This window comes from Convolutriloba macropyga, chromosome 4, assembly GCF_964194025.1.
Source record: "Convolutriloba macropyga chromosome 4, txConMacr16.3, whole genome shotgun sequence".
Lineage (NCBI taxonomy): Eukaryota > Metazoa > Xenacoelomorpha > Acoela > Convolutidae > Convolutriloba > Convolutriloba macropyga.
In genome coordinates, this window is record NC_134471.1 from 11,545,648 (window position 1) to 11,559,916 (window position 14,269).

General features: G+C 36.0%; 1 protein-coding gene across 1 annotated transcript; it reads right to left on the minus strand.

Annotated features, from left to right (window-relative positions):
* Positions 1-1,980: 1,980 nt before the first annotated feature.
* Positions 1,981-13,669, minus strand: LOC142337974 (beta-1,3-galactosyl-O-glycosyl-glycoprotein beta-1,6-N-acetylglucosaminyltransferase 4-like). Its single transcript, XM_075387607.1, has 3 exons — positions 13,460-13,669; positions 4,131-4,368; positions 1,981-2,564 (listed from the first exon to the last, which is right to left on the minus strand). The coding sequence occupies exons 2-3, from the start codon at positions 4,366-4,368 to the stop codon at positions 1,981-1,983; spliced, it is 822 nt and encodes a 273-aa protein (XP_075243722.1). The 5' UTR covers positions 13,460-13,669.
* Positions 13,670-14,269: the final 600 nt, after the last annotated feature.

The window sequence follows — 14,269 nt, forward strand, 5'->3', positions numbered from 1 at the left end:
TGTTAACAAGCAAAAATTGAAAGTTTTTTTATAGTTTTTAACTGTAAATGTCCAATTTCATTTTTTTCTCTTTTTTGTTTCTCGAGGCGATTGTTTCGATCTTTTTATGAATTCTAGACAAATTTCCACCAACAAAAGGCATATAATGCGAAACAAATTTATAACAACCTTTGATATCTTTCTTAGAAAAATGCTTCTATTCGTCATTTGACCGAATTCAATTTATTTATAAATATCTTGAATTAGTACAAACCCTTCTATCTCCAATTTAGTTTTTTTTTCATCCAACCTAAGTGGATGTAAACAACCCATCGTATCTTGTGAACAAGATCAGGATACGATGCAAAGTTACCAGTTTGTCCAGCAACACTTCACCTAGACAAACCCCATTCTTCATATGAGTGCTCATCATCAGTATGTGAACACAAACATCACATGGCCATATTACCTCAGCTACATGTATGTCATCGAGCTACAGTATTGCGAATGCAAACTGAAAATTTTTGCCTTGATCCAAAAGCGCTTCTTCTTTTTGTCCCTGTCTGCTGCTACCCACCCACCCCATACTCTCTATACTCTTCCGTATTAAATATTTGCTCAGCACCGAAGGTAGAGCAACTAATTGCATGCACGGCCATACCTTCAACTTGCTCCGCTATGACTGGATTGCCGACAAGTTCACAATTTAATCCCTTGAACAGAGGATAACGAGATTCTCAACTATATCCTTGCTATGCATCCACAATTCAGCGTCGACATCTAATACCGAGCCCTGGCGGTGTGTCTTGCTTTAGATCCGGAATTACTGGATTTTTTGGCGATCCACAGAATTCCTGTACACAAAGAGACACAATTCTCACTGCTGTCGGAGCGTTTCCCAAAAAAACTCAAAACCCTTCAATTTTCTACATTTATTTTTCATATTATGTATCTTTATCTATTATTTTACTGTTCCTTTTGCTATTAATCCTTATCTTAATTGGCAGGGACCGACACATTCAACGGATTTTCATCTGCATACATCTCGAACAAACTCTAAACGATGGGTAGATGCAGCAGATGAATTGTGTTTTGCATCATTCTTCGCCAATCAGAAACTGAGGATACTCCATTCTCTCTTGAATAGCGCATGCTTACTTTATTCCAATCAGTCTGTTAGATAGATACACTAGGTTTATGTTGTTGACTCCGGTGTTGAATATACTTAACACTGTAACAATTGAAGTTTATGTCCAGTGTTTTCCAGAGTCGGTTACTCGGATTTATTTAGGTAAGTCTATTTCTCGCGCAGGAAAAGGTAGCCCTATCTCTATTATCCTTAAGGCTGTAAAAGGAGCTCAACTAGTATCCGCTGTTTTTTGTTTTTCTTACGTTTTCAGTTTTCAATTGCCTCTTAATAAGCGAACACATTGATATACTAACTTTGATTGGGTTAGTTTTTATATTCTATGACCAATTTGGGTTGATATTGATTGCTATTAGGGTTCCTCTAAAATGGCTCGTCAAATGTATCAATTGATTGACCGGTGCTATTGTATTTGAGTTATTTGTTCCGGCGTTGGTTTAAGTCATTCGGAGACACAAAACTTATACCGGCTTACAGCAATTGCGGAACAATTCAACATTCGATCTTCATTCCTTCAGCTACGCTTTGCTTTTTTTAATCGTCAGAACGGTGATTGAGCACGTGAAAATGGTATTTGTTGAAGAACAAAATCAAAGTGTAATCATAAACTGTTTTGTTAATAAGGCACTGTACTGTGTGGTTGTTACAGATTACTACAGTAACTCTGACAGGTTCTTTCAATCCTATACATTCTGCCAGTTTTTACCAGCAATTTAATTTATTAGAGGAAAACTTGTTTGTTTACAACTGACTGCTTCAAAACTGAGCTAACATTCTTATCTAAAATATTTAGTTGTGACAATAAAATAGATCTAAATTAATAGAAAAATTCAATGTTTCAAAGCTCCAATCAACTATGTTTTAGAAGCATTTCTCCAGTTTTGGTAAAATTTTGGATCAATTGTGCCAGTTTTGAGCTCTTGAACTTTTCTGTTATGGTGCCACGTCATCATACAGTCCCACGCCATTGGTTCAAATGTCCACGGAAACTTGTTCACTGCTAAAGCCCGGCCATAAGATTTGTTCACAATTTCAGGAAGTGTTTTAACACCAATCATGCAGATTTCACGCTGCAAATTTTTGCTCGGGCATTTACTCTTGTTAAACCCAGCCCACTGTTTGTAGCGAGGCGCAAATTTGACCGAATTTAGACCAAATATTTTTTGCGATGAATTGTGACTTTCTGGTTGGAATTGATGTCTCGAACAAGGAAAGTTCGCGTTCTGATTGTGTTCCAGAATTGCGAAGAATGATTCCTCGGCAAAAGGGTAATGTTGTAGTAAATTAAGTAGGGTTTTGGAGATGTTACTGTTCATAATGTAGTTAACCGCTTCTCGACATAATGCGACGTGGGTTGAGCTTTTGAAGGGTTTCAGGCCAAAGGGTAACTCGTCCGGGAGTCGTCTGACCTTGTGCTTGTCTGTCACTTTGTAAGGCCCTGAAGTACAGCCCATTAAAGCCCCCTCCCCAACTTGGACATATTAACTATAGCCCCCCCCCCCCCCCCTCCAATCATGGTACTAAGAACACAATAGGGGGGGGGTCTATATTTTCACAATAGTGGGGCCAATACCGATTTTTCGATCTGATTGATCTGTACTCCAATACTCACATTTCAATCTGTTTGGTCTGGCCAATACCCAAATTTGGGTGTGCTTGATCTGGGCACTACCTATTAACAAAGCCCAGAGGTCCAGCCAAACGAACAGCCGGCATAATGTATAACTGTGTCCTTCATTGACTGTTTTTTTTAAATAACAACTATGTCATTCAACACCTGTTTCCAGATGACTACACTACTTCAAAAAATTCCTCAAGTTCACAACGGTCTTTAAATCGACGCTACTTTTCGATTTTTTTCACTTTCATTTCCTGTTCAAAAAAGTCAAGAGTGAACAAATCATAATTTTTATTGGATGTTTCTTCATCTTTTAAAGGGTCTTACCAATAGTCTGTGCAAGAGTCTGTTTGGTCTGGTCATTGAATTGGCGCATGGTGTGGCCAAAATCTGGCCTAATTTTATTCAGTCCGACCGATGGCCTGAGAAATATTCTGTTCATTCTGGCAAACAGTGACTAATATCTGTCTGGTCCGGCCAATGGTTGCGAAAGTCTGTCTAGTCAGTTCAATACACAGTTTTTGGTCTGGTAGGACTGGAATCCCATGTCTGTGACTCAAGTCCATCTGACCAATACCTGTCTTGGGTCGTGGACCTCATCCGGGGTGTTTAAGGGCAGTTCTTTTTGTTCACGAAAAGTCATGGTAATTTTCTGTCATTTCTTAACATTGTGCGTTGCAAAATATGACTGTTTTGAAATGTTTTTCTTCTGAGCATTTTTGTAATGGTGAATACCTGCTTCATCGTTTGAGTGGTGATTATTGTTATAATAATGCAAGGCTAATTAGTAATTGATGAAAAAAACAATTGTGAATGAAGGACAATGTGAAGGAAAATTGTGAGTTCGCAATTCTTAGAAATATTAACCGCCCGCATTCGCCCCAAAAAATGTGTAATATCTCATTGATGACATTATTTGAATGATCAAGGTACAATAGACCAGATTATTAATTGCTCGCGAGCGAATTATGAGGGAATTATTGAGAACTTGTGTGTCTTTTTAATCCAAAATTTTTGCTACACCGGTTCTGCGCCTTTGTTCTAGACATTCTTCTCTCTCAAGTGACTTTTTCACGCGTGAATTCTGAAGCTTTGCGTGATCTCAACTGCTCTCACTCCGAGGAAAGTTTGTTGTTAAAATGCAAGGGATATTAAGCTCGCACGCTGTTAAGCCACAATATAGCAGGGGTTACTCCGGCAGACTGTTGTCCAGGAGGTTGCGGGTTCGAATCCCTCTGGTCGAGTTGTTTGAGCAAGCATAAAAACCTCTGAGCCCCAACCCATCTATATTAAATTGCTCCGCCTGTCGGTCGAGAGCAGTTCTTCCGACATTAGTCGGTTTATTATTATTAATTCCATTACAAAAATTACAACTATGAATCATACCATCTACAATATTGCGACCTCCGAGTCTCTTTAAAATTGTGACTAATTCCAAATTGGTAACCAAAGGAAACTCCTCTCCTGTCAAATTGATCAGGTACTTCCAAGTACCGGAACGGGCAAGCAAGTCTCGCATGCAAGACAGCTCGGCTCTGAGGAGTGAAAAGTTCCCCCATTTGACATCGACGGGATTTGAGGCCAGGAAGACATTGTTTGGAAGGCACTTCACCAGGGATCGCATCTGAAAGGACATCAAAATGGTCAACAGAGGCAAGAATTTGAATTTTTGCAACTGGTTTATAAAATTGTCTCCCTCAAAAACTAAGAAAGTGGGGCTAAAAAATAAAATTTTTCTCTTTTTTTAAAAATGCTGCTGATGAGACGTGCTTCGCAATAGAAAACAAATGGCCTGAGAAAACATCTCAAAAGCTCGTTTAAATGCACCCATTATACTCAACTGAGAACAGTTCTACAGAACTGACCTAACAAACCGTAGCATAAGGAACTGGCAGCTTTTCTTTCTGTAGCACCAGTATGCTTTAAATTTTATTGTTTAAGATTCCAGAACCTTTGTTGTTTAAGATCTAACAAACATCGTGTCTATATTACCCAGCAAGACCAATATCTTTATTGTGCTCGAATTGTGAAAAACTTAAATCAAATTTATGGCAGCTTGACCGCACATAAAGACCACAGAAAAATGTTTTTGTTATTCAGTCGCAAAAATAGAAGAGCTTAGGATGATTTACGTTGGCAGCTCCACTTACTAATAGAATAGTTTTTACAGATCTTCATCTTTTACAACAAATTTACATCTTTGTTTTTCAAAACAAGACACTTTCATGACTTTATTTTAGAAAAAGAAAACTTTGTATGGGTGGAAAAATTGAGTTTGGGTAACTCCAGTTAATCTGAGGACCGTACCCTCTTTCTTACGAACTACAATCTGATTAAGCCGTCCATATTATGCCTTATGATCGTGGTATACCTTTTGTGTACGGTGTTGTTCGATGTGATAATCGTGTGACAAAGTATGAATTGATTGATTGCTACCACCTCTGTATGATCCGGTGTCGTTATGACCCGATATTTTGCTGCACTTCTTTAATAATATTCAGGTCAAAATTTCGTGTTCAGTTTTTTTATTGTTTTGTGCTATATCACTAGGAAAATCTCGTTGTTCTACCACGGACTCATATGATGATTTCCTTCAAAAAAACATGGCAGTTGTACAAGTTTGTCTTTCGATGTCGGATGCTTACTTTCACTAAACATATCGGTTGCTGATGTTCTTAAATTCGTACCTAACGGTCCTTAAAATTTGCGAGAAACTCAATATTATGCTTATCGGCTGAGCTCTCTGATAGCTAATAGGGCAATCCCTTCCGAATTTTTTTGGTAATCAAATGAAAATTTGTTTCTTATATTTATTTCAAAAACTGGCAACTTACTCTCTGGAAAAACATGGATTTGGAATTGGCCACATACAAGCAATAGAAATTGCGTCTGTTGTAAATATTGATCAACAATTGTTCCACCTGGTCAAAATTCTTGTAAGCAATTATAGTAAAAGCAATAGGAAAATTGTTTTCGATAGCTTGACTAAAGTTTGAAATAGAATGAAAGTAAAATCGCTGTTTGTGATAGACTTGGCAAGACACAAGTGTTCGGTATTTTTTCACGTAACGTAAATTGAACACGTGATTTGAAACGTAAAACGAAGGAGGTATTTTTTCTCCATTAAACACTTGTCTACATTTGTCATTTAGCAGCAAAAATGAGTTTCGTAAAAATTCCTCTTCTTTGGGTATTAAATTATTTTGCCTCATTTTGAAACTTTCCTTTTCATACTTTAGGTCCGGTAATGGGGACAAGAAAAGCAAAATCACAAAAAATATTGCCGAAATAAGAAGAAGTCGTTCCTTGCTTGATAAGTTTTTCAACATCAATCTGTTTTAAAATCTTGCAAAAATGCTTTTTCATCAATCACACAGTTTTCTACAAAGATTCCCGGAAAATTGAAACACCACTAGTCCTATTAATAACATATTTGAATTTCGTCTTAAAAATAATAAGAACGCGCGAAGTGCGCTATTTTGATGTAAATTATTCAATGTAAATTAAGTAAACACTATATGCAAAAAATTACAAAAAACTACCATTTGCCAATACAGGATAAAAATTTAGATAATGGGCGCCAATCGTTCTTATAAAAGAAAAAAATTTCGAAAAGTGATGGCGTTTGCTTTCTTTTGTATGTGATATTTCAAATTTCTTCGAAAGCAGGTTAAGTTTTAGTTTCTCAATAGTTTTAGAAACATATTGGTGCGATCAAATTGGTTTCGCAGCATTTTAATTGTTACGTCATCACGGAAAAAAAGCATATTTTCATTCGGAAAAAAAGAATATTTTCATTTTTGATGCAAATATAAACTTTTTGCACACACACACACACACACACACACACACACACATTCACACACACACACACATATATATATATATATATATATATATATATATATTATATATATATATATATATATATTCACTCACTCACAAGCACACACTCACTCACAAGCCACAAGCACTCTTTCTCTCTCACACACACACAAACAGACACACAAACAAACTCACGCTCACACATACACATACATACACTCAAACATATACACGCACACTCTCTCTCTCTCTCTCGCACACACACACACACACACACACACTCACATACACACTCACACACACACACACACTCATACATACACACAAACACACACACACACACCACACTCACACACACACACACACGCACACATTCTCTCACACACACTCTCTCACTCGCATACACACACTCACACACACACTCATACACTCACACGCGCACACACACACACTCAAACGCACGCGCACACACACACATACACTAACACACACACAAACAAACACACAAACACACTCACGCACACTCAAACATACACACCTTTATACACACCCACAAACACACACAAACACACACACACACACAAACACACACACACACAAACACACACGAAACCTGATGGTAAGACATGGTGGTGAATAACCCTAACATTTTGCATTAAATTTAATTGATATAATGCCCTCTTTGCAACTTAATAAAATTAGCTGGTGATAAGAAGGAAAAATTCTGCTCACTAAATGATTCAACGGACTATCAGTTAAAAATCGGAAAAGAGGTCAAGTAATGTTAAAAATTTTTATTAAGTTTCTTGATCAATATCAATTTGAGACTTTTTCTTTTCATTGCCCTATTTCTTTCAGGTCACGATAGATTTATTCAATTTTGAGTTTTGAGGCAGCATAGATCTGGTTTAACTGTTAGAATTTGAGCCTGGTATATAAATAGATGTTGCTTTATTTGCCTTCTAAAAATTAAAATTTGCTGATCCAGATATAACAGAAAAAAAATTATTGAAAAATAAGCTTGAAAGAATTAGTTTGTTGGTACGAGGACCAGTTACCACAACAAAATAACATTTGAGCAGATCATTTCAGACCTCAAAGCCTTCCTAGATTATCCGATTCAAAATGTACTGCGTCAGACTCAACCGCACTCAACTTTTTTTGAGCTCGCATTCATATCTGACGTGTTCATATCTGACTCAATAGCACATGAAAAATAATCGCTGGCTCGATGTGCGCTCAAAACAATTTCTGATGAAAGACTTCTACGCTCTATGATCAGACCTAAATGCGCTCAATTTCATTACCGATCAGATCTACGTGCACTCAAAACCATCTCGTATCAGATTATCTTGCGATCGAAGATTTCTGTGTTCAATCCATACTGCACTGGAAACTGCCTCTGGTCACAATATCTTGGGCTCAAAAGTATATCTGATCAAATTTGCGAAATCGCTTTTGATTAGGTTATCATAAATTCAAATTCGTCTGTTATCAGAGACAAACATGCATTCTCAACTGTCTTTGATCAGATCACATCCTGCCATTGTCTCAGAGCAGACTATGCTGCGCTAGAAATCGTCTCTGATCAGTTTAACTTACTAATGAAATTGTCTCTTATCAGATAATGCTGCGACTGAAGTCGTTTTTGATCACATTATCCTGAAAACTGAGTTGTCTCTGATCAGAATATGCAGCGCTGGAAATCTTCTCTAATCAGACTAATTTTTAATCAAAAGATGTCTTCTAAAAAGCTTCTTGCAGGATTCATGCAATTCTTGCACAAAAAGTAAAATTGGCAAGGTTTGCATGAAGACTTCTTTCTCGACAAATGTTTACCAAATTTTGTGCTTTGGTTCCAATTATTCCTCACAGATGGATGGATTTGATATATCCATTTAGTATTCGAGTACAACAGACGTGAAACTAAATTCTTAATTCTAGTGCTGAATTACTGTATGATCCTGTTCATGGCAAAAAAAGATCCCAATTTCGATTTTAAAACAAATAAAACATCATGTGAGCATCTCTGACTCAGCATTACTTATTATGTTTTGAGCATCTTGACGCGAAATTGCTGAAGATCAAATCTTTTGGTTTTCATTGGAACAAAAAACTTCGATGTAACCCAAAACTCCTCGATGGTGAAGAATAAAACGACGTTGCTAACATGCTGATTTTTCAAAATAAATTAGATGAGTTTTATTTTTGCAATATAGACTTTTTCTCATTCGGCTTCATTATATATTTGTTGCGTGTCTGTTGATAACTTGTATAAGACTTTGAGGTTATTTGTATTCTGTGGGTCAATTATTTGGTAGTCGAACTCTAAGTTAACTCGAAGTACTACATTGTCTGTTATCAGAGACAAACATGCATTCTCAACTGTCTTTGATCAGATCATATCCTGCCATTGTCTCAGAGCAGACTATGCTGCGCTACAAATCGTCTCTGATCAGTTTAACTTACTAATGAAATTGTCTCTTATCAGAAAATGCTGCGACGGAAGTCGTCTTTGATAACATTACCTTGAAACCTGAGTTCTCTCTGATCAGACTAAGCAGAGCAGGATATTGTCTCCAATCAGAGTAAATTTTATTCAAAGATGTCTTCTCGAAAGTTTCTCGCAGGATTCTTGCAATTCCTGCACAACAAGGAAAATTGGCTAGGTTTGCATGAAGACTTGTTTTCTCGACAAATATTTACAAATTTTATGTGCCTTATTTCTATTTATTCCTCACGGACAGATCGATTTGATATATGCATTTAGTATTCAAAAACAACGGACATCAAATTACATTTCAAGTGTTAGTGCTGAATTACTGCATGATCGTGTGGTTGGCACAAAAAGTTCCCAACTTTGCTTTTGAAACAAAGAAACCATCATGTGAGCATATTTTAATTGGCATAGCAAAAACGTTTGGCTCAGCATTACTTACTTTTTTTTGAGCAACTTTAAGCAAAGTTTAGGAAGAAAAACGTTTTGGTTTTCATTGAAACCAAAAACTTCCCTTTAACCTAAAATTTCTTGATGGTGAAAATTAAAACGACGTCGATAACATGCTGAGATTTAAACATATATCAGAGGAGTTTTAGTTTTGCATTAATGAATTTAACTCATTGGGCGTCATGTTTTTGTTGCGTTTTTGTTGATGACTTATAACAGACTTTGAGAATGTTTGCATTCAGGGGGGAGGGGCAATTTTATTGTTTTAGAACCCAAAAAAAAATCGAAGTAAAACATCGTCTCTGTTATCAGAGACCAACATGCATTCTCAACTATCTTTGATCAGATCATATCCTGCCATTCTGTCAGAGCAGACTATGCTGTGCTAAAATTCGGCTCTGATCAGTTTAACTTTCTATTAAATTTGTGTCTTCTCAGGAAATGCACTGACGGAAGTCGTCTTTGATCACATTATCTCAAAATTTGAGTTGCCTCTGATCAGACTATACAGAGCTGGAGGTCTTCTCTTATTAGACTAAGTTTTACTGAAAAGATGTCTTCTCAAAAGCATCTTGCAGGAATCTTGCAAACCTGGGTCAATAGGTACATTGACTAGGTTTGCATGAAAACTTTTTATTCGACAAACCTTTACCAACTTTTTGTGCCTTATTTCCATTTATTCCTTACAGATGGATCGACTTGATATATCCCTTTAGTATTCGAATACAACGGCCATCAATTTACATTCTAAATATTATTGCTGAATTACTGCATAATCGTGTGCGTGGCACAAAAATTTCCCAATTTTGCTGTTGAAACATAGAAATATCCTATGAGCAAATCTGATTTCGCATTGCAAAAAAGTTTGACTCTGCATTACCTATTATATTTTGAGCTACTTGAGGGAAAACTGATGAAGAACAATTCTTTTGGATTTCATTGGAACAAAAAACTTCCATGTAAACCAAAACTCCTCGATGGTGAAGATTAAAGCGACGTTGCTAACATGCTGAGATCTCAACATACATTCAATGAGTTTTTTTGCAATATAGATTTTTTCTCATTGGGCTTCATTATATATTTGTTGCGTGTTTGTTGATAAATTGTATAAGACATTGAGATTATTTTTATTCTGGGGGGTCAACTATTTGGTCGTCGAACTCAAAGTTAAATCGAAGTACTACATCGTCTGTTATCATAGACCAACATGCATTCTCAACTGTCTTTAGTCAGATTAAATCCTGCCATGGTCTCAGAGCAAACTATGCTGCGCTAGAAATTGTCTCTGATCAGTTTAAATACTATTAAAATTGTGTCTTCTCAGAAAATGCTGCGCCGGAAGTCGTCTTTGATCACATTACTTTGAAACCTGAGTTCTCTCTGATCAGACTAAGCAGAGCTGGATATCTTCTCTAATCAGACTAAATTTTAATCAAAAGATGTCTTCTCAAAAGCTTCTTGCAGGATTCATTCAATTCTTGCACAAAAAGTGAATTTGGCTAGGTTTGCATGAAGACTTCTTTCTCGACGAATATTTATCAAATTTTGTGCTTTGGTTGCAAAAATTCTTCACAGATGGATGGATTTGATACATCCGTTTAGTATTCGAGTAAAACAGACGTCAAACTAAATTCTTAATTCTAGTGCTGAATTACTGTATGATCCTGTGCATGGCACAGAAAGTTCCCAATTTCGTTTTTAAAACAACGAAAACGTCATTTGAGCATCTCTGACTCAGCATTACTTATTATGTTTTGAGCAACTTGAAGCAAAATTGATGAAGAACAAATCTTTTGGTTTTCATTGGAACAAAAAACTTCCATGTAACCCAAAACTCCTCGATGGTGAAGATTAAAACGACGTTGCTAACATGCTGTGATTTCAACATATATTATATTAGTTTTATTTTTGCAATATAGACTTTTTCTCATTGGGCTTTATCATATATTTGTTGCGTGTTTGTTGATAACTTGTATAAGATTTTGAGATTATTTGTATTCTGGGGGTCAAACTCTAAGTTAACTCGAAGTACTACATCGTCTGTTATCAGAGACAAACATGCGTTCTCAACTGTCTTTAAACAGATTAAATCCTGCCATTGTCTCAGAGGAAACTATGCTGCGCTAGAAGTTGTCTCTGATCAGTTTAACTTACTAATAAAATTGTGTCTTCTCAGAAAATGCTGCGACAGAAGTCGTCTTTGATCACATTACCTTGAAACCTGAGTTCTCTCTGATCAGACTAAGCAGAGCTGGATATCTTCTCTAATCAGACTAAATTTTAATCAAAAGATGTCTTCTAAAAAGCTTCTTGCAGGATTCATGCAATTCTTGCACAAAAAGTAAAATTGGCAAGGTTTGCATGAAGACTTCTTTCTTGACAAATGTTTACCAAATTTTGTGCTTTGGTTCCAATTATTCCTCACAGATGGATGGATTTGATATATCCATTTAGTATTCGAGTACAACAGACGTGAAACTAAATTCTTAATTCTAGTGCTGAATTAATGTATGATCCTGTGCATGGCACAAAAAATTCCCAATTTCGTTTTTAAAACAAAGAAAAAATCATGTGAGCATCTCTGACTCAGCATTACTTATTATGTTTTGAGCATCTTGAGGCGAAATTGATGAAGATCAAATCTTTTGGTTTTCATTGGAACAAAAAACTTCCATGTAACCCAAAACTCCTCGATGGTGAAGATTAAAACGACGTTGCTAACATGCTGAGATTTCAACATATATTAGATGAAATTTATTTTTGCAATATAGACTTTTTCTCATTGACTTCATCATATATTTGTTGCGTGTTTGTTGATAACTTGTATAAGACTTTGAGATTATTTGTATTCTGGGGGGTCAATTATTTGGTCGTCGAACTCTAAGTTAACTCGAAGTACTACATCGTCTGTTATCAGAGACAAACATGCGTTCTCAACTGTCTTTAATCAGATTAAATCCTGCCATTGTCTCAGAGGAAACTATGCTGCGCTAGAAATTGTCTCTGATCAGTTTAACTTACTAATAAAATTGTGTCTTCTCAGAAAATGCTGCGACGGAAGTCGTCTCTGATCACATTACCTTGAAACCTGAGTTCTCTCTGGTCAGACTAAGCATGACTTTTGGATAAGTATCATTAAAGTTTTAAATGGCCAAATGAGTCCTTAAAATAAAAGAGTTTATAGAGTTTCAAGAGAGTTGGAGCAAAGTTTCTTATAATTCAACGCTCCACCGAGTACTGAGAGTTCTGGTAACCCAATCAACTGGTGTAGCTTGTTTGGTAGAGCTGTATGGCATGATTAGCCCGTAGGTTAAATAAAATGTCGACAAACAGGAAACAGGTCACAATATAAAATTTTCAACCGATATATATGACGCCGAATAATGAGCTTGCATATTCTTGATAAATAACTTGACAAAAATCAGGCTGTTTGGGGTCACCGTAAAGGACTAAAATTAGAGGCTACATAGCATAACGTCAACTGCAGCTCTACAAAGTGATCATATAATATAGATAGATTACACAATGGGCAGAAACAGAATCAAAATTGTTTTGTAGCGCGTGCGAGTATCAAATACAAAATTTATTTGAGATGAAGCGCGTCTATAACTCGGTATAGATTACCACAGCTAAACTTTGAGAGAATGCAATTTGAGTGAAATGAGCGAAACAGGAAACAATTTTTGAACTCAAACGTGATCAAGGTTTCTGCTAAATTGTCTTAAAATGGTGCCAGTTGTTTTCCAATTTTCTCGTTTTTCATCGAAATTTTCACATTATACTGTTGTCGGGGATTCCCTCAAAAAATTCAAAAATTCTTTGAATAAAAAAGGACTAGCATAATAATTTCTAATTGATTTTGATTATATTAATACCAATCACACTCAATTGCAAATGGAAATTTATGCCACGATGGTCATTTGCTTCTGGAACTGAATCTCACCTTTTCCCGGAATAGTTCATCCGATTTGGTATCCACGTGAAAACAGTAAAAGTTGTAATCATTGTAAACTGCGGCTAGCAACTGCTCAACTTGATCAAAATTACGGTAAACAATAACACTAAAAGCAACACTGAACTTCTTTTCAAATTGCGTAACAGGTTTTGAGTAACTGTAGAATCGAGATCTCTGAGTAAAGAAATTTTCACAGCTTACAGTAGCTTACAGTTTTCTCTCTTGGAAATTTCAAGTTCAATTTATGATTTTCAACCTTTGTAGATTTTTCAACGCGTTTTGTTACGTTTAGGAACACATTTTTGCATTGATTCGTTAATGACTCAAAAGAATCGATTCTAACTGAAACTTTTCTGAGTTCGGATCAGATTAACGTTCTCATCCGAACTTTGTTTTCTATTAACGGGTGGTAATTCAAAACCCGGCGTCCCAAAAAAGTAAAATAAACAAGTTAAAACTGAAGCTATTGGCATAATAATTTTAATTTTGGGTAACTTCATGATAAAGTTTATAACCGGAACACTGTAAAATATGAATCATTTAAAACAAACTAATGGAGGGCTTAGTTAAATAACTATAAGAGTTGTAATATTTCAGGATATTTAAAATCGGGCATGCAAACATATCGAAGCAAACAATGAAATAGTTACCCGGACCGTAGTGTCATTAAAAATCAGTACTGAATCATAAAAAATTCATTCTGTTTTTTTCTATGCGCAGAGCTCTGATCAGGGCACTTATTCGCCATTTCATAGTAAATTTCAGAATAAATTCTGAGATTTTTCTGAACATCATGAA

Coding starts and splice junctions, on each gene's coding strand:
- LOC142337974 (XM_075387607.1), bottom strand. CDS start 4,368: ATGCGATCCCTGGTGAAGTGCCTTCCAAACAATGTCTTCCTGGCCTCA. Junction 2,565..4,130: donor AGGTCGCAATATTGTAGATG/GTATGATTCATA, acceptor GCTGTACTTCAG/GGCCTTACAAAGTGACAGAC.